General features: G+C 42.0%; 1 protein-coding gene and 1 pseudogene across 5 annotated transcripts in view; both read left to right on the top strand.

Moving 5' to 3' along the window:
• The first annotated feature begins 4463 nt into the window (after positions 1-4463).
• On the top strand, positions 4464-4581 carry LOC126428135 (5S ribosomal RNA; annotated as a pseudogene).
• A 997-nt stretch (positions 4582-5578) lies between these two features.
• LOC126460762 (carboxypeptidase E-like) overlaps positions 5579-21016 on the top strand; it is a 438967-nt gene continuing 423529 nt past the window's right edge. For all 5 annotated transcript variants that reach the window (XR_007585944.1, XM_050095944.1, XM_050095943.1 and 2 more), the window contains exon 1: positions 5579-5659. Coding sequence is in view for 4 of the 5 variants with exons in the window: in XM_050095944.1 (XP_049951901.1) it covers positions 5594-5659 (66 nt within the window). In the remaining variant the exon portion in view is untranslated. The remainder of the gene's footprint in view (positions 5660-21016) is intronic.

Here is a 21016-nt window from a genome sequence, read left to right as displayed (position 1 = left end):
TGGTCGTATGTGTGTTTGGCGCCGTGCAGGTGAGCGCCACAATCAGGACTGCATAGGACCGAGGCACACAGGGCCAACACCCGGCATCATGGTGTGGGGAGCGATCTCCTACACTGGCCGTACATCACTGGTGATCGTCGAGGGGACACTGAATAGTGCACGGTACATCCAAACCGTCATCGGACCCATCGTTCTACCATTCCTAGACCGGCAAGGGAACTTGCTGTTCCAACAGGACAATGCACGTCCGCGTGTATCCACTGCCACCCAACGTGCTCTAGAAGGTGTAAGTCAACTACCCTGGCCAGCAAGATCTCCGGATCTGTCCCCCATTGAGCATGTTTGGGACTGGATGAAGCGTCGTCTCACGCGGTCTGCACGTTCAGCACGAACGCTGGTCCAACTGAGGCACCAGGTGGAAATGGCATGGCAAGCCGTTCCACAGGACTACATCCAGCATCTCTACGATCGTCTCCATGGGAGAATAGCAGCCTGCATTGCTGCGAAAGGTGGATATACACTGTACTAGTGCCGACATTGTGCATGCTCTGTTGCCTGTGTCTATGTGCCTGTGGTTCTGTCAGTGTGATCATGTGATGCATCTGACCCCAGGAATGTGTCAATAAAGTTTCCCCTTCCTGGGACAATGAATTCACGGTGTTCTTATTTCAATTTCCAGGAGTGTATATAGAGCGTCTGTACGAGGGAAACAAAAGTGAAGGTAATATTATAAAAAGAGAAACCGAAACAGATGTGGATGAAATGGGAGATATGATACCACCGCAGTAAGAATTTGACAGAGCACTAGAAGACCTAAGTTAAAACAAAGCCCTGTGGTAAACGGTATTTCTTCAAAGTTATTGACATCATTGGGGGAACGTGATAAAACTATTCCACCTGGTACGCAGGATATGCGAAACACGCGAAATACCGCTAGACTTGGAGAAGAATGTAACAATTCCCACCTAAAAGAAGGCACGTGGTGACAGGTGTGAATATTACAGAACCATCAATTTAATAAACCGTGGCTGCATGGTATTGACTCGAATTAGTTACAGAAGAATGGAAAAACTAGTAGAAGCCGATTTCTGGGAGAAATGTAGGAACGCGATTTACCTTAAGAAAGGCAGACGTGCATTTATAGCATGTGCAGATTTAGCGAATGTTTTTGAAAATGTTGACTGGGATGCATTATCTGAAATTCTGTGGTATCAGGGATTAAATACAGTGCGCGAAAGGTTATCTAAAACTTCTACAGAAACCAGAGTGCAGCTATAAGACTGGAACAGCATTTAATGGTTAAGACGGGGGTTGGGAAGGTTGTAGGCCACCTTCTTTTCAGTCTGTACTTTGAGCAAGAGGTAAAGGAAACCAAGGAGAAATTTGGAAACGGTTTTAAAGTTCAGGGAGGAGAAATTAAAAGTTCGCTGTTTGCCGTTGACGGGCAATGACTCTGAAGATCAGTTAAAAGGAATGGAAGTATCTTGAAAAGCAATTACAGGATGATGTTCAAAAAATATGAAACAAGGATAATAAAAGTATTCGAATTAAATCAGGTGATGCTGGTGGAATTAGATTAGAAATGAGACAGGAAGAGCAATCGATGAGTTTCACTGTCTGGGCATGCTGTGGCCCGTATAACGGCAGTTTTGTTTGACGTGATGTCAAGATATTCTTGAGTGTTTCCCGCATGGAGGTCCGGATGGAGGACTATTTTACCTCTGGGACATCTTAGCCAAGCAGAGCTGCTTGTTCCTCCGGAAAGGAGGCGGCATTGAATCGAACTTGGAGGAAAACAAATTATGGCACAACTTGACTACAGATGACGGATCGGTTGGTAGGAGACATACAGAGCCGTTAAGAGTAGTCATTTTGGTTACTGAAGCAAAGATGGCCGGTAGAAACTGAAGAGGAATATGCCAGCTCGGCCGGACAGTAGGCAGGTCCAGATGCTGTAGATGTGGCTGGCAGGAGAGCCTTCGCGCAGAACACTGTAGTGTGCAGAGCTGCAGCGAACCGATCCTCAGTCTGATTGATATTTTCCAGCTCAATGTATGTCTCGAATTCTCCTTAGTGTGATTGTGATAATAATACCTTCTATGCTAATCTCAACCATACTTTCTTAGCTTGTCCCAAATAGAATGGGGAGGGAGAGGTTTTTAAGGATTTGAGAAACAGTGGCCTGCATGTACGTAGTGGTTTCTAACATTCTGCGTGGTGTCTGTTTGTTCTAAGTCGTGTCTCCCTACCACTTTCGCGCAGCGACGCTCTGAGCGTGTTTTTCAGGAAATTGACTAGTTTGAACCTGTAGAGTTCAGAAGAGTTCAGTGAGACTAGCGATGATATAATCAAATACTTAATGAATTCAGCGTCAGCTCCACTGCACTCCCTGTAAAAGAATCTTAACACTAACTACGAGTAAATTTAGTGGAAGGGGTTCAAGGCTTTCTTATTTTTAGTTAGCTGGTAAAATAACGTCGAAAAAGCAGTTAACTTTTCGATTGGAAATTTTATCCTACTCACAAAACATCGTTTATAAATTGCACTATTGATAAAAGGAAATGTTCTAATACAGGATGGTAAAAACCGACTGCGTTCAACAAAAATGTGAACAAATATTCCCTGAATGGGTTTCCAAGTTCTACAATGGATCGAAGGATGACCTATGACATATCACATCTATAATCTAGATTTAAGTTAAGTTTCATAAAAGGGAAAACTATCAAAATGGTCTACAGTGACCCTCAATTATCTTTAATTACTTATCTAACTTGTCGTAAATTACACTGGCTGATGTGGCTTCTCAATAATTATATAACAGAAAAAACATCGCGTTTCAGATTTTTACTTCAAGTAGCAAATGTGAACACCATGAGATTTAATTGACGATCGACACTAGTATTACGTAAAAAGGGGATGTAACAGATGAGACTTCTGCAGTTCTGAGTGAAGCCTTATGCGCCCAAAAATGCGGCATCGCGTGCGTTCATTACCTTGTCGGTGTTTAGGCAGCGTCAGGGGGCGGCGGGCGGCACAGCTCCACACACCTCGCCATCTCAGAAGCAACTCTCTCCTAACTTCTCCTTATTACAATTTACCGAAATTGGTTTAAAAAAGCTATCTGGCTGTGTTTTCAACTGACCAATCAGGGTCTCAATGTTAACCTTAAGCTTCACCTACAAAAATTCTGTCTATCCAATGAGAAACGTTATACTTTTCGTGGTGGGGCAATGTTTTTAAAGTTTGCAACGTAACAGAGACGCGAAAAAGTCTCACGCTAAAACTTGCAGCTGGTGTGGCCCTTTTAGTGTTATCGTAAGATGTATACTGTTCTTCAGGAGGGCTCTATCTTTTAACATGGGCTGGGGGGGTGGTTTTGGCGGTCAGCTGGCGACGTGGGTGTCCGTCCCTTATCGTAGGGCCTCCTAGCCTATACGATTCTGCTCTCGGCTTCTGTTCTCGTTTCTCCCCTCGGAACTGCGTCTGTTTCACGGTGGGAAGGTATGACATGCATTTAGGCGTTCTTGTGTTAGTCTGTGGTATTCCATTTGCTCACTCGTTGATCGTATTACTTTGATTAATTTAATGTCAGGATTTATTCGGAACTATGTGAGATACTGTCGGATTTGCTATCATGTCAGGGTTTTCATGGAAGGTGTTGGATTTGCCTGACACCTTACAGTTTTGCTGGTTCCGCGATGTTGTTACAAACTTCCAGGGCTGATGTAGAAAGATGAATGTATCAATTTGACGTAAAGGATCGTAGTGTGGAAACGATTGAGGCGAAAGTTTGGCACATCTGTCAATGGAATAGATGTACGGCTAGTGTTGTTGCTAAGAACGTAGAGTAGGCAACTTTCACAGGTGGTAGTGTGGACTGGAGGTGGAGAAAAATGTCCAGTAGAAATGGACTTTAAAAGCACAGTTTAAGAGCAAAGGGCACTTGTTCATCGTGTGTACTGTCATACAGATCTCATCTACTGGAGAAGCGCCCACAGCTCTTAAGGTACGCATTTTAGAGACAATATTTACTGGGCTACTTTAACTTGTTTAGGTACATACTACCTGCTCCACAAATATAGAAACCAAAGAGCTTGCGCAGTAGAAGGGATGTGTTTTGGAATACGGAAGGTGGAGTGGTTCGCGTTTTAGAGCCCGTGTTTACTATACTTTTTTAGTTTTAGTCGACACTAACAGCTGTGAGAGCTGCCTACGTTACAGTTTCAGCGACAACGGTAGCAGCACATGTATTCCACTGTCAGAGGTATCAGAAAGATTTTCGCTTATAACTTTCCACTCGGTCGTTTCTGGACCAGGGTCCCTGAAGTGAAATTGATACATTTACCCTTCTCCATCATACCTGAATGTTTATAACATCATGAAGCAATCATCCTGTGTATGTGAGACATTGTTTACATTCTTGACGTCTTCTGAAATTACGTATAGTTTATATCTGTAAGTGTGGCAACGGCCTTGCCACAGTGGATACACCGGTTCCCGGCAGATCACCGAAGTTAAGCGCTGTAGGGCGTGGCTGGCACTCGGATGGGTCACCAACCGGGTCGCTTTGTGCTGTTGCCATTTTTCGGGGTGCCCTCAGCCTCGTAATGCCAATTGAGGAGCTACTCGACCGAACAGTAGCGGCTCCGGTCAAAGAAAACCATCGTAACGACCGGGAGAGCGATGGGCTGGGCTGCAGCCTCAGCCGAGGATGACACGGCGGTCGGATGGTCCCATTGGGCCAGTCGTGGCCTGCTGACGGAGTGCTTTTTTGTATCTGTAACACGTCATTATTCCGGAAATGGACATTTGAGGTCATATTTCTAACAACTATTTGAAATTTATTGCATGTATAGTGACAAATGCAAAATGAAAAAAGAAAAAGACGTAACCACAACAAATACAACATATTGATGATTACGAGTAGCGTTTTCGAGTCAATATTGTCGAAAGTTTGTCTAAATCTACAAAGGCTGTAAATATTCGTAAGGGTTTTTATCTTCTAAGACGAAGCGAGAGGTCAGTAAGGCTTCGGCTTTTCAGACATTTCTCTGGAATGATAACGAAAGAAAAAAAAAAGAACAGCACAGCGACGCTTAATAAATGAAGTCTTAGCAGCGATTCGTCGGGCTGTCGGGGAAACGCCGACACGTGACGCGGACACGTACGATCGGAGAGATTGCGCGACCTGGCCGCGTGTGCCGAGTCCCTCGACACTTCCAGATAACAAGAGGTTCTCGGCGGGGCGCGGTGCTAGGCAACAGAGGCCGAAATGGCAGTCTGGACGGGACCGGATAGAGGGGTCGTCTTCAAATTATTGTCGCCGCAGGAACCGTGAGCGGGTAGAGAAACCGGGGAGCGAGTGCGCCGTCGCGGCGCAGCATGTACCTGTTGTGCCTCCTGGTGGTGCTCGTTCTGCTCCTGATAGCGTACCGCCACAGAGGCGGCTGACCCGGCCCCACAAAATCCATACGGCGGCCGGGGTGGGGTGTCTGCCTGCGCACGCGCAGTGCGGCGGGCGGCCAGCGGCAGGTGTCGGCGTGGGCCGAGCGCCGAGGGCCGGCCACTGCTCGCTCAGTGCTGCACAGACAACATGGCCGGCCCGCGAGACGCCGCCGCCGCCTTGCTGCTCGCCGCCGCCTGCCTGCTCGCCGCCACGGTAAGCCGGCGCCGCCGCTGCCGCCCACGCAGTGCATTACTGTGGCACCTAGTAAGAGCATAACTTCCAGGCAGCGTCACTATTGTTTCGCGTTTATTGCAGAGCGTGTCTGTGTATCAGACGAGCGCAACATTTTTGCACCTGCGAGTGAGGATGCGTGTGTTTACCCGTGCCCTTCAAACCGATCGTGATGTGCTCTACTGTTTTAACGACCGGACAACCTGGTCTCGGAGTTATTCAGACTTCCACTCTGTATACGACAGTCGAAAAAATTGATGTAGTTTTTCTTTACTGTAATGTCACCGCACGTTTCCCATAAAGTCCGTGGGGGCCAACTGCAATAATATCGCGTTACGGTTGTACACCATCGTTTTCACAATAGAGGATGATTGTCCTTCACGCACATCGTGAAATTCTGCTGATGGCAGTGAATGCACATCGAACAGCGTCCTTAAGTTTGTCGACCGTCTCGTAACATATGGGGGCAAACTTCTGTTACTCATGTGCATATGTATAGACTGAGCGACAAATGAAAATTTGTACCGGGGCCAGGATTCGAACCCAGGTTCGTACTCATTAGGCAGATGATTTAACCAGTACGCCACCCTGGCACAGTGCCTTTGCATCCCTCCTCAGTCTGAATTCCAATTCGTGCCTTAGCCCACTCGGTATCCCCCTACACTCCAACAGCATTGCAGAGGCTGTCCGACTGTATCGGAATAGCGCTTTGAGATGGAACGAAGCGGGGGATCCTGTCTGAAACCCATCGTAGGTGGTTTAATCAAATAAATTTGCCTTCAGTTTGTACTCATCTGGGCCTCCTGCACCGTATATATCGTATAAGGACATTACATATTATCCTACGAGACAAAGGCACTGCTGTCTTCGATTATATTTTTTTTACACTAGGCCTATTTCGGCCTGATTGCTACCTTCGTGTTATATGGGGTGGTCTCGATACCGTAAGACATCGATGTGTCAGTTGCTGTTACTGTTGTACTTGATGCTTTGATATTGGTGTATAGTAAGTGTTAAACTTTAGCTGGAGCAGTTATTTCTGAAATTATTTATTTATGAAACAAACTTTCATAATCGGACAGCTTCAGAAATCACTGCTCCAGCTAAAGTTTAACACCTGCTGTAGCTCCACCGAGATCAAAGGAGCATACTTACACAATAGTAACAGCAACTGAGACATAGATGTCGTACAGATGTCGAAACCACCCGATATAACGTGAAGGTGGCAATCACTTTGAATTAGGCCTACTGTAATAAAAAAAATATAATCGAAGACAGCAGTGTCTCGGTCTCATAGCGTAATATAGAATTTGCTTCCGTTAATGAAAACCCATAATGCATTCTCGCAAGATGACAGATCAGGAATTCGGAGTGGCCATTCTGAACGTGCACGCAAATGGACACAACTTCGTCGAATCCATTTATCAGGAAACGCCTCTTCGTGACATTCTCTAACGGCAACACCACAATACGTTGGTGCTCCATCGTGCTCTAACTGTATGCCACCCGGCAGTCCCCAGGAGATGTGGAATAAAGCAGTCACGTGATGTCGTGAGATATGCAATGCCACCGTCAAAGAAATACGGACGTTCCGAGTGTGTTGCAGACACTGCAGCCCAGATCGTGAATGAGGTGGGTTGTGTTTAAGTTATTCATAAAAATATTGGTTTTCTTTACTCCAGTAATAAATGTTTCTCGTTTGCGGAATATTGCACACTCGTCCGACAAAAACACTTTCCCCCTTGCACGAACAGTTGCAAAGACATCGAACATTCGCCCACAAGCCTGATGATGATTTTCTATGGCATTATCACTCAGTTTGTTTAGACACGAACGTTTAAATGCCTTAAACTCCAAAATCCTTCACATGTTTTTGTAATGTCGAGTATGCAACTCCCAATTCCTGTGACCGCTTACGAATGGAGTATTTTTGTCGGACGTTCGACAGACGCTGCAGCCTCAATACACATTTCCATTTGTGTTTCTGGACGTTCTGAGCGGGGTGGGGGCTTATCTTTTATGTAACCAATCGCAAAGAGATTATTTTCCCACCGCAAAATTGTTGGCCTTTGGTGGTGAAGGTTTTGTCAAATGTCACAGTGATATGATACTGAATACCTCGTGTTGATTTTCCTGTATGGGATCGTTCGTGAGCCCACGCGCTCATTTGGATCCGTTCCTCCACGATGTAAGTGACCTCATGAGCCATGATTTAGATGTACCGGTACAGAACACCTTGAACGACCAGAGATAAAACATTCATATTTGCAGAACGTGTGGTGCTTTCGACGTATACAGTGCAGATGGCGTCCTGTGGTATAGCCATCCATGCTGCATTCACTTCTGTATTGGTTGGCATTGGGTCACAGCGCTGCACCATTCATTTCACAATACCCCACACATTTTCCATTGGCGACAATTCTGGTGATCTAGCAGTCCAGGGCAAAAGGCTGACGTCCTGAGCTACCAAGAAGGCACATGTTTGTGCAGCAACATGTCATTGTGCATTGTCTTACTGAAAAATGGCGTCTGGGGTATTGTGCAGAAAGGATATGGCTACGGATCGAAGGATCTCATTCACTGAGGTCACTCTGATCACAGATTAGATCTACACACAAAAATGAAATCAAACGCCTCCTGGAAAAACAATTCCCCCTTGCCAAAACTGACAACACAATATCTCCTTCCAGTTTTCACAAAAGAACAGTCACCATGTCTGAAAGTACTTTAATTGACCAATAGTAAAAGCCATTGTATGAAGGATTAAAGTACGCTACCGAACCTAGATTCCACAGTATTGAACAAAAACAACTAATAGCATCTGCAAAAGCAGCAATAGATTTAGTAAACTTATCTATAAAACTACAGAATGAAATTACTATCAAAACAGGAAAGGTAACAGAAAGACTGCTGAAAACCAGGGAAAGCTACAATACCGATTCAGATAATAATATGCAAAATTAATGAAAAATTAACGAATAGCAATGCCCAAACAATTAGATCAGGTAAAGGCTACAGTCTAGTCATCATAAACAAAAACGACTACAGACAACAGTTCATGATTTTTTTGGTAATAATGGTATCACACAAAGCAATAGAAACCCCACAAACAAATTTGTAGGCCAAACCAATAAAACCATATAAACATGTCATACAAAACTTACAGAATATGAGAAAAGTACATGTACATCACTGAACCATAGAACACCAATGGTCCATGGATACATAAAAAATCTGTTCCTGTATGTTCTGTAATACACAATGTTAACAGACCCACATATTACATAAGCAAGAAATTAAACAACCTCCTAAATAAATTTTACACATACAACAAAAAATATACAATCACAAATTCTAGAACAATAGCCAAAAACATTAAAGACATAAAAATACTCCCAAATGCAAGATTTAAATATTTTGACATTACTGATGTAAACACAAACATTCAAATCCAGCAAACAATAGATATCATAGAACAAAATTGTAGCACAATCACACCACAATAAAACACAACCAAAAATGCCCAGACATATAAAGAAATAACATTAGACGTACAACGAGAAAGAAGAAAAAAACATATGTAACCACAACTTATCTATGAAACACCTCAAACAAAATTAAATTATTCCACAAAACCGATATCGCCTTTGCATATCAAAACACATACAGCCTCAAACATAAAATCAACAAAGGCAGCTCTAAAATTCCCATACACAACAACCACAGCGTTTACAAAATTTCGTGTAACAAATACCACAAACTCTACATAGGGCAGACCGGTGGAAACTTCAACATCAGACAAATGACATATCGGAGAGAGTGAAAACAACCCGTCCACATTTATTCAACACTTACAAAAAGAAAAACACGACGTAAAACCCATAAACGAAGCACTAGAAGTCGTCCATATTATGCAAAAAGGAGCAGTCATTAACATTCTTGAGGAAATAGAGATATATTCACATGTATATAGCAACCCCACAAATGTAATTAGTGACGTGTTCCATTGATCAATCTCACGGTAACTGTTATGATGTGGCATGTGTCAGGTGCATAAGAAATGCACACATGAACCACGGGTTATTTTTTTAAGCATAAAATTTTTATTCCCTACCCCATCCCCTTAAATGGCATAAAATGCATGTATTATACCTATAGATTCATTTATTCCTATTCAGGAATTCATCTATGGTACAGAAGGAGTTCTCAAGGAGATATGATTTCAGTTTATTTTTAAACTTGTTACTGATGTCTCTCAGCCATTTTATTTCATCTGGTAATATATTTAAAAATCTTACAGCAGCATGTTTTACCCCATTCTGTGCGAAGGACAGGTTAAGTAGAGGATAGTGTAAGTCTTTCTTTCTTCTGGTATTATAAACATGATGGCAGTGTTGACTTAAACTGGTCTATGTTGTTGAGAACAAATTTTATTACTGAGTAAATGTACTGTGAGGCTGTTCCTACCCTTTTAAACAGATGCCTACAAGACGTGCGACTATGAAACACACACATTACTCTAACCACTTTTTTTTCGAGCTGTATCTACTTTGCCTAAGTGTTGAGTTGTTGTTGTTGTGGTCTTCAGTCCTGAGACCGGTTTGATGCAGCTCTCCATGCTATCCTATCCTGTGCAAGCTTCTTCATCTCCCAGTACCTACTACAACGTACATCCTTCTTAATCTGCTTAGTGTATTCATCTCTTGGTCTCCCTCTACGATTTTTACCCTCCACGCTGCCCTCCAATACTAAGTTGGTGATCCCTTGATGCCTCAGAACATGTCCTACCAACGGTTCCCTTCTTCTAATCAAGTTGTGCCACAAACTTCTCTTCTCCCCAATCCTATTCAATACTTCCTCATTAGTTATATGATCTACCCATCTAATCTTCAGCATTCTTCTGTAGCACCACATTTCGAAAGCTTCTATTCTCTTCTTGTCCAAACTATTTATCGTCTACGTTTCACTTCCATACATTGCTACCCTCCATACAAATACTTTCAGAAACGACTTCCTGGCACTTAATCCTATACTCGATGTTAACAAATTTCTCTTCTTCAGAAACGCTTTCCTTCCCATTGCCAGTCTACATTTTATATCCTCTCTACTTCGACGAACATCAGTTATTTTGCTCCCCAGATAGCAAAACTCCTTTACTACTTTAAGTGTCTCATTTCCTAATCTAACTCCCTCAGCATCACCCGACTTTATTCGACTACATTCCATTATCCTTGTTTTGCTTTTGTTGATGTTCATCTTATATCCTCCTTTCAAGACATTGTCCATTCCGTTCAACTGCTCTTCCAAGTCTTTTGCTGTCTCTGACAGAATTACGATGTCGTCGGCGAACCTTAAAGTTTTTATTTCTTCTCCATGGATTTTAATAGCTACTCCGAATTTTTCTTTTGTTTCCCTTACTGCTTGCTCAATATACAGATTGAACAACATCGGGGAGAGGCTACAACCCTGTCTCACTCCCTTCCCAGCCACTGCTTCCCTTTCATGTCCCTCGACTCTTATGACTGCCATCTGGTTTCTGTACAAATTGTAAATAGCTTTTCGCTCCCTGTATTTTACCCCTGCCACCTTCAGAATCTGAAAGAGAGTATTCCAGTCAACATTGTCAAAAGCTTTCTCTAAGTCTACAAATGCTAGGAACGTAGGTTTGCCTTTCCTTAATCTAGCTTCTAAGATAAGTCGTAGGGTCAGTATTGCCTCACGTGTTCCAATATTTCTACGGAATCCAAACTGATGTTCCACGATGTCGGCTTCTAGTAGTTTTTCCATTCGTCTATAAAGAATTCGTGTTAGTATTTTGCAGCCGTGACTTATTAAACTGATAGTTCGGTAATTTCCACATCCGTCAACACCTGCCTTCTTTGGGATCAGAATTATTATATTCTTCGTGAAGTCTGAGGGTATTTCGCCTGTCTCATACATCGTGCTCGCCAGATGGTAGAGTTTTGTCAGGACTGGCTCTCCCAAGGCTGTCAGTAGTTCTAATGGAATGTTGTCTACTCCCGGGGCTTTGTTTCCACTCAGGTCTTTCAGTGCTCTGTCAAACTCTTCACGCAGTATCATATCTCGCATTTCATCTTCATCTACATCCTCTTCCATTTCCATACTATTGCCCTGAAGTACATCGCCCTTGTATAGACACTCTATATACTCCTTTCACATTTCTGCTTTCCCTTCTTTGCTTAGAACTGGGTTTCCATCTGAGCTCTTGATATTCATACAAGTGGCTCTCTTTTCTCCAAAGGTCTCTTTAATTTTCCTGTAGGCAATATCTATCTCACCCCTAGTGAGATAAGCCTCTACATCCTTACATTTTTCCTCTAGCCATCCCTGCTTAGCCATTTTGCACTTCCTGTCGATATCATTTTTGAGACCTTTGTATTCCTTTTTACCTGCTTCAGTTACTGCATTTTTATATTTTCTCCTTTCATCAATTAAATTCAATATTTCTTCTGTCACCCAAGGATTTCTACTAGCCCTCGTCTTTTTCCCTACTTGATCCTCTGCTGCCTTCACTACTTCATCCCTCAAAGCTACCCATTCTTCTTCTACTGTATTTCTTTCCCCCATTCTTGTCAATTGTTCTCTTATGCTCTCCCTGTAACTCTGTACAACCTCTGGTTTGAGTTACCCCAAAATATTATTCTGTATGACATCAGAGAGTGAAAGTATGCAAAGTATGTTAGCTTGCTAATTTCTATATCCTCAAAATTAGCAATTATTCTGATTGCAAAATATGCTGAATCTAGTCGCTTTAGGAGATTCAAAATATGAATTTTCCAGTTAAGATTGTCATCTACATGTACATCCAAAAACTTAGTATTCTGTACTGTGGCCTCTGACTTCTGTTCATGTGTTATATTTATTGAAGGAACTGTACTCCTTGCAGTAGAAAATTGGATGTACTGTGTTTTTTCAAAGTTCAGAACAAACCCATTCGCGGAAAACCAATCAATAATTTTTCCGAAGACATTATTTGTATCATTTTCTATTGGAGTTTCTTTTACGGGATTAATAATGATGCTTATATCATTAGTAAACTTTGTCAGTTTAGCTTCTTGTTTCAGATAAGAAGGGTGGTCATTCACATCTATCAAGAAAAGAAGGGGACGCATGATCGAACCCTATCGAACACTTAATGTAATTTCACCCCAGTTAGATGATGTGAGAGACTTCCTTAAATCAGTTAAATTATATAAAGAAAACGTTTGCTTCCTGTCCTGTAGATATGACTTGAACCACTCATGTGTTGTTCCATTTATACCTTAGAATTGTAATTTCTGTAACATAATGTCGTGGTTCACACAGTCAATCGCATTGGATAAGTCACAGAAAATTCCTATTGGTGACATTTTCTCAGTGGAACAGCATTTTTGAAATCCAAACTGTGATTTACTGAGTATCCCATTGCTGTTGAGATGGCTAACCGCTCTTCAGTACATTACTTTCTCGACGATTTCTGAAAATGCTGTAAGCAAGGTTACTGACTGGTAATTTTTGTCATCTGTGGTGTCACCTTTTTATAGAGAGGCTCGACAACGGCATATTTTAACCTGCCCAGGAAATTAACTTCAGTCAGTGATGCATTACAGAAGTGACTCAGAACATTAGTTGTAACTACTCCAACAGAACAGTTATTTTTCAATGATGTAACGATTTTCTTTATTTCACAAGAGATTGTTAGATGAAAATTAATCTGACTAGGATTTCTGAAAACTGACTCTTCCATGTACTGCCTGGCTTTTTATTTTGAACTGTTCTCTCTAATATTTTTGTCGTACACTTAAGATATGGTTGTTAAATGCATTAGCTACTTGTGTACTGTTGGTTAAGATGGTCTCATTCTCTTTAATAGTGATACAACCCACCCCTGCGGTTACTTTTCCTGTCTCTCTTCGAACAAGATTCCATACTGATTTGATTTTATTGCCCGAGTTGTTAATTTTACCTCTAATATACATATTTATTGAATGAACAAACGGACCTAACGGACAAAAAGTGCATAGAAAACTTTATTCACATTACAAAGCAAAAAACGGGTAAAGTAATAAATCAGAGACACTAAATGATACATATCCATAGTAACATCGATAACAACATGAAGAGTGTACAACGAAGACTTAATACCAAGAAAACATAACACATCATAGACAACAACAAAAATATGTAACATAAAAACCACAACTAAATCTGAAACAAATTCCTGGCAAAAACAACTAGAACCAAACCTATAAAAATAACAAAAAAAAAAAAAACCGAATTTCCGCGCATCACTTACTTATAATGGAAACAAGGTAAACGTATCATCCACTGTCACCCAAACTGTCAAGAGAAAAATAGCATATGCAAAAATATCCAACGTACATCTATGGCAAAACTTGGAATTCTAAAGAAGGATTGGGCATGGCAGCAACGATATTACATGTAAGATAAAAAATACCAGACGAACGTTTTAGAATTTTTCTGATCATAGTTATTAAGACGATCACTTACTTATGTATTTGCAGAGCACCTGATGATGACAGTATGTTGAAATGGGCTTATCGTGAGTGGTTTATAAAACAAAACCCATTTAGAGAACAGTGGAACTGGCTGATATTCATAATAATTTCTGCAAAACATACTAATGTAGATATCCTGCGAATATGAACGTCCTACCTCTAGTTCAAGGTATTCTGTTTCTTTTCTGAACATGAGTGTATATCAGCACCCACAACAATTCATTAACATGTGTGTAATAGATAGAGGGTCACGGGACTTGGTTATCACTCTGCACATTAATGCAGCACCTTTTAGGTATTCACATGAACAACGAAACAGAAACACTTTTCATTTATTTATCCACCTATTTCGATCGGCGCCTCCAGGCCGTCTCTCACTTCTAACTAGTAACTATTTACTCCCTGGAACCTGCTACTGTAAAGACTTCAGTCAGGAAATAACTATAATACTGAGTGGATGTTTAGTCATGAACAGGACTTATATGAACAGTAGTAACTAACCCTAGTCACTCGACACTACAATTTGTACAGTAAAATGTAAATGTCGTGTGACTAGGGCCTCCTGTTGGGGAAACCGTTCGCCGGGTGCAAGCAAGTCTTTCGATTTGACGCCACTTCTGCGACTTTGTACAGTACATTGTCATTATCATCATCATCATTAGGTGCCTTTGGACGCTGTTGTGTCGCATAAACCTCTTACGTTTCAGTCTTCAGATTTGCTAAGCACCTCTCATTTTTCCTCCGTGGCTTCTTTTACCTTCGTCACTCCACTTTGTCCCTCATCTGGTGGTGACTTCCCATTTGCTAATTTTTTGTCTGTATTTTTGTTGGAAATATCTGATGCTCCTATATGAATTTTTGCTCGTGGGACATCCACAACCGTTCCATTTAATGTTCACGTTTAAAACATCTGCTACAGTTGTACAGTTATTTATTGACTGAAGTCTCTACGCTACCACCCACTGCCAATACTAATAACAACAGTGATGATGATAATAATAGTAATTAATAATAATAATATGCTTAACTTATCTGACAAAAGAAAGAATTGTATTTCTGGAATTTTGTTTTGTACATAATAAAGTATAGTTTACAGCAATAACCAAATAATGTGTAAGCTTTGGCAACTCTGCATTTCGCATTTTTGCGCAAGTGGGAGTTTTCGTGCTTTTCCATTTTTTTTTCGGGCAAATGTACAAGATCCCTAACAAGTGCATTAGTTCACTAATTTCCTTCCGGGCTGAAAATCAGTCATTATTACACTGCAGCGTCACAACTTTTGTTAACTGCATACTTCCTTGTTAAATGTTCGCTTGTAGTCACACTTATTTAATTTCCTTACCCTCTCAATCAAAGGACCTGTTCTCGGCGGCCTTAGATTTTTTTGCGGCTGACTTTTGTTGTTAATTTACTTTTCTCTTCTCAGACTGAGATTTTCGCTCTGCAGCGCGGTGTGCGCTAATACGAAGCTTCCTGCCAGATTAAAGCTGTGTGCCGGACCGAGACTCGAACTCGGGACGTTTGCTTTTCTCGGGAAAGTGCTCTACCAACTGAGCTACCCAAGCACGACTTACGACCCGTCCTCACAGCTTTATTTTACGGTTAGCGTTTAAAATTGATTCAACATAGTTCATGTTTACACTGCACACAACAGCCGATTCCCGCATAGTAAACAACCAACACCAAACACAAAGTGCCGTTTGTGGATATGATTAAACTCAAGTGCTAATGTCTATCAACATGATGACTTGACTAGAATACAAATGAGGCGCTGAGATCCAAAAGGGCCTAAAGCATACCGCTGTCGATCCCACATTTAAGTGAATATCAGAGAAACCAGTGATACAGCTTTACGTCAGTTTATGGCTACAGATACTGCCTACAGGAAAATTAAAGAGACCTTTGGAGAAAAGAGAACCACTTGTAAGAATATCAAGAGCTCAGATGGAAACCCAGTTCTAAGCAAAGAAGGGAAAGCAGGAAGGTGGAAGGAGTATATAGAGGGTCTGTACAAGGGCGATGTACTTGAGGACAATATTATGGAAATGGAAGAGGATGTAGATGAAGATGAAATGGGAGACATGATATTGCGTGAAGAGTTTGACAGAGCACTGAAAGACCTGAGTCGAAACAAGGCCCCGGGAGTAGACAACATTCCATTAGAACTACTGACAGCCCTGGGAGAGCCAGTCCTGACAAAACTCTACCATCTGGTGAGCAAGATGTATGAGTCAGGCGAAATACCCTCAGACTTCACGAAGAATATAATAATTCCAATCCCAAATAAGGCAGCTGTTGACAGATGTGAAAATTACCGAATTATCAGTTTAATAAGTCACGGCTGCAAAATACTAACGCGAATTCTTTATAGACGAATGGAAAAACTAGTAGAAGCCGACCTCGGGGAAGATCAGTTTGGATTCCGTAGAAATATCGGAACACGTGAGGCAATACTGACCCTACGACTAATCTTAGCAGCTAGATTAAGGAAAGGCAAACCTACGTTTCTAGCGTTTGTAAACTTAGAGAAAGCTTTTGACAATGTTGACTGGAATACTCTCTTTCAAATTCTGAAGGTGGCAGGGGTAAAATACAGGAAGTGAAAAGCTATTTACAATTTGTACAGAAACCAGATGGCAGTTATGAGTCGAGGGACATGAAAGGGAAGCAGTGGTTGGGAAGGGAGTGAGACAGGGTTATAGCCTCTCCCCGATGTTATTCAATCTGTATATTGAGCAAGCAGTGAAGAAAACAAAAGAAAAATTCGAAGTAGCTGTGTATGGAAGTGAAACATGGACGATAAATAGTTTGGACAAGAAGAGAATAGAAGCTTTCGAAATGTGGTGCTACAGAAGGATGCTGAAGATTAGATGGGTAGATGACATAACTAATGAGGAGGTATTGAATAGGATTGGGGAGAAGAGGAGTTTGTGGCACAACTTGACTAGAAGAAGGGATCAGTTGGTAGGACATGTTCTGAGGCATCAAAGGATCACCAATTTAGTATTGGAGGGCAGCGTGGAGGGTAAAAATCGTAGAGGGAGACCAAGAGATGAATACACTAACCAGATTCAGAAGGATGTAGGTTGCAGTAGGTACTGGGAGATGAAGAAGCTTGCACAGGATAGAGTAGCATGGAGAGCTTCATCAAACCAGTCTCAGGACTAAAGACCACAACAACAACATGGCTACAGCACAGATAAACGTGACTCACCATAAGACCAATAGATTTCAGAAGCACGAATGAATTCTACGACTCACAATCGACTGCAATGTGCTTAAAGGCCGCAAGATTCGCCCCCCCCCCCTTCCCCCCCCCCCCCCCCCCACGCCCCCTCGGGCCTTTGGCTTAGTGACAAGAGGGCCCAGTGGAGGACCGGCCGTCAAAAACTGAACACGGATGAAAAAAGAAGCACGGGAACGAGAAGAAGGTGTACTGAACTGTGAAAAAAAAATTACAAACTGTGAACGGCTGAAGCTCAAGAAGTACAGCATCGAGCACCGACATTAGCTACGATGTCGATGTTAAGCGGTGACGGTTTTGGACTGTGAAACGGACGAGGCCGTGTTCAAAACTCCATCGTGCTGTTTTCACAAAATTATGAACTGACGGACGAGGCCGTGTTCAAAACTCCATCGTGCTGTTTTCACAAAATTATGAACTGTCCGTCCGGTGACTAACGTGTCTGTTAGTTACACTGAAAATTATGTCTGTGTCATGGTGTAACGTCCGTCTGCAACAGCGAAATATAAGAAAGAGACCTATAATGAAAGTTGATTTTGCACAACTAGTGCGTTAGCATCCGAAAGGAAGTAGCTTTCGAATGGGAACCGCAAACGTTTGATGACAATGCGACAAGTCAACTGAATCCTGCGCCGGAAAACACGTCTGGTATGTCATACATGGCATTAGCGACAATGCGTGTGTCATGTGGTAGGAATTTCTTATCACCGCACCCGACTTGTTCGCCTAATGAGAGTGTGAAATGCCTCCTTGGCCGATATAGGTATTCGTATGAATGTAGATGTAACTACTCCCAAGGAAATGATGAAAACGTAGTAGTTTGTCATATAAGCTGACACAAATGAACGCAACAGTTTCACAGTCAGTTAGTTTTCAACTGAGCTCTATCGAAACATGTGTTTTTTAACGGTTTTGAAGTTGTGTTCCTTTCTGGAAGTTTGGACTCTCGAATTCCTCTGTTGTAACATTGTTCACGCCCGGTTTTTTTTTTTTTTTTCATTTCTCTGAGGTGTTTATGTCGTATCTCACCTGTTCTCACTGCTCATCACATTTATGTGCGAAGTAAGGTATTCTTACCTCGTGACTGATATTGTGTAACCAGTATATAGTATGACAGTTGCCAAGACTACAGAAAGAGAACAAATAATTCAGTGACTGTCAGTACAACCGTCCGATCTAATTTTGCTAGACTATACAGTGAGTGAATTAGAATATGTGAGGAGTGTGCTGTCGTCTAGCAGGATTTCTGCCGACCGAACGAAGGGGATAAAAGCCTGCCACAGGGTCGGACCGACATAAACTTCGAGCAGTGTGGCAAGGGATAGCCGTGCACATCGTGCACCGTGCATCTCGTTTATCGAATCCGTGTGTGTTTGACCCTTGAGGCAGTTGCGTCGCGCGAGTTGCGCTTGCGCAAGAGCTTCTTTAAACGTGCACAACTGAAGCTGTGCCAGGTGTCACGGAATCTAGAGCAGCAGTAGCGAACTAGATTTTAAGTGCTGTATATTTCAGTTTGCACCTGCTATGTCACGTTTAACAGCATTCAGAGTCAATATCCAACAAATCCCCAAGGTGTCAAAAATTATGGTGTTCACGTGGGCTTGTGCTCTGACACGGCATCCGCCACTGCTCTCTCCCAGCTTCAGGTATATCTGTATATAGGGTATTTCTCCCCTTAGAACCACAATCGGCACATCATCTGCTACTACTGTTTGAGCTCCTTGTCAATCAGTCATCGCCCATAACTCAGTGGATATGTCGTGGAACCTCTGATATGGTCTCAAGACAGAATGCGATGGAAACAGTATAGAATTATGCGTTTGAGGGAGTTGCAAATACCTCTTACATACCACGTTCCTTAGCCGAATCACTTTCAAAGTTCATTGATTTTATCACGAGGTTGCATCGTTGGCTGATAATACGTATTCGTACGATCACTGTCACGGTATTTGTCCAGAAAACACCGCCTCATTCAGAGGTAATGTCGTACCTCGATTTGTAAAGCGGGTTTAGCATTTAACATAGATACTTGTGTGCACGTGTAGAACAAAGACCGCTTGTGGCAGTAACATGCAGTAGCTGTTGGGATAGAGTTTTTTTCTTTAACATCTGGTCGATTACATCTATGACACGGTGGTAGGACTCGCAAGAAGAACTTAAGAGACGTGCACACGAATCGTTGATTTTGGGTCAGTATTATTTCGTATTGTAGGCAAACAGTTATTGACCAAATATTATACTTAGTGCTGGATGCGTGATATGTTCGCATTTGAGGATCAGGTTTATAAAGTATGTGTGTTTGTGTAAAGGAAATGACTATGTCGAGTCGTAAGGAGGGTATGGATTTGACTTTGAGTACTGTGATAGCAAAGGGAAGAGTATGTCTAGTCGTGAGGCAGGTACAGATATTTCCATTTCCAGAGCCACCGCCTTCGGTAGGGTGTATTTACGATACTTGGCTCATTGTCGAATGACGTTCAATTGAGATCGAGATCATAAGATGGGCTGCTTTCGTGATCAAGCGGAAATTTGAGGAGATGGTGCGTTTGCTGTGTACCGTTATTCCCTCGCATGTAAATTGTTCAGTTGACTGCTTCTGCACATATCGCGTCTTTATTTAGTTGAGAGAAGATCGATTGTGGTGTGTCCATCTGACATGTGGAAGATACGTTTGCCTGTTGTCTAGACATGGGAAAAGACATTAGTTGGCATGTGAATTATATGGATGATTTGTAGTATGTTAGATCAGCCAAATCGGTATTCGGGGGTGGAAATATGATTTTTAATGTGTTTGTTTCTAGTTAGTCAATGGTCTACAGCACGCTCCACGTAGGTAAAGTTTCATGTTTATAGAGAAATGATTTCGAGTCTGTATGTTGCGAATTATGTGGCGTTAGCGATCTGTAGCACGCCACCTAGTACTTGATATGGAGAAGTATCGCAAAAATGGTATAATATTATGGCAAAAATAAGTGTGTTCTTGTAATTTCCGAGTCTGGAGATGTGTATAGATAAGCGAGCAGGCAAGGAAGCAGAGACAGTAACGCGTTTGTGTCGAGGGGAAACGATCGCGAATTTGTAGAACAGTTCTGAGAGTGACTTCGGCCCCTGATGTAAAAGCGGTGATTTTGTATGGTGGGGAATACGAACTGTAAGTTTACTATATCGACACGGTACTCGGTGATATATTGCTAGGATGGTGATTGGTTTCACGCTACAATATTCTTGCGAGTCTGGTATGTATTTGATGATCTGTAGACAATTTTGCGAGGTTTAGTTGTCGGTGCGAAATGGTGATCAGTGTAAAATAGTTTACTGCGGCTGAATGTCACGTCTGTAGAAAGAAAGAAAAGGTGGACGGTGCTTTCCTAGTACTGGGCAGCATCGTGACATATAGCCTGCGTGAGTGTACGCATAGGATAATTTTTTTGGGTGCTGCAAAGATACAAAAGATAATTGCACTGTTTGTGTAAAATGTGTATATATTGTATTGTGAAGTTAGTGTGGTTTATGTTATGGCATGACTAGAGAGGACGACTGTGTGAGGGAGGGAGGTATAGATTGAGCACATCGATA

Source organism: Schistocerca serialis, chromosome 1, assembly GCF_023864345.2.
Source record: "Schistocerca serialis cubense isolate TAMUIC-IGC-003099 chromosome 1, iqSchSeri2.2, whole genome shotgun sequence".
NCBI classification, from domain to species: domain Eukaryota; kingdom Metazoa; phylum Arthropoda; class Insecta; order Orthoptera; family Acrididae; genus Schistocerca; species Schistocerca serialis.
Note: the sequence above shows the minus strand (reverse complement) of the source record. Positions and strands in the feature narration are given on the sequence as shown.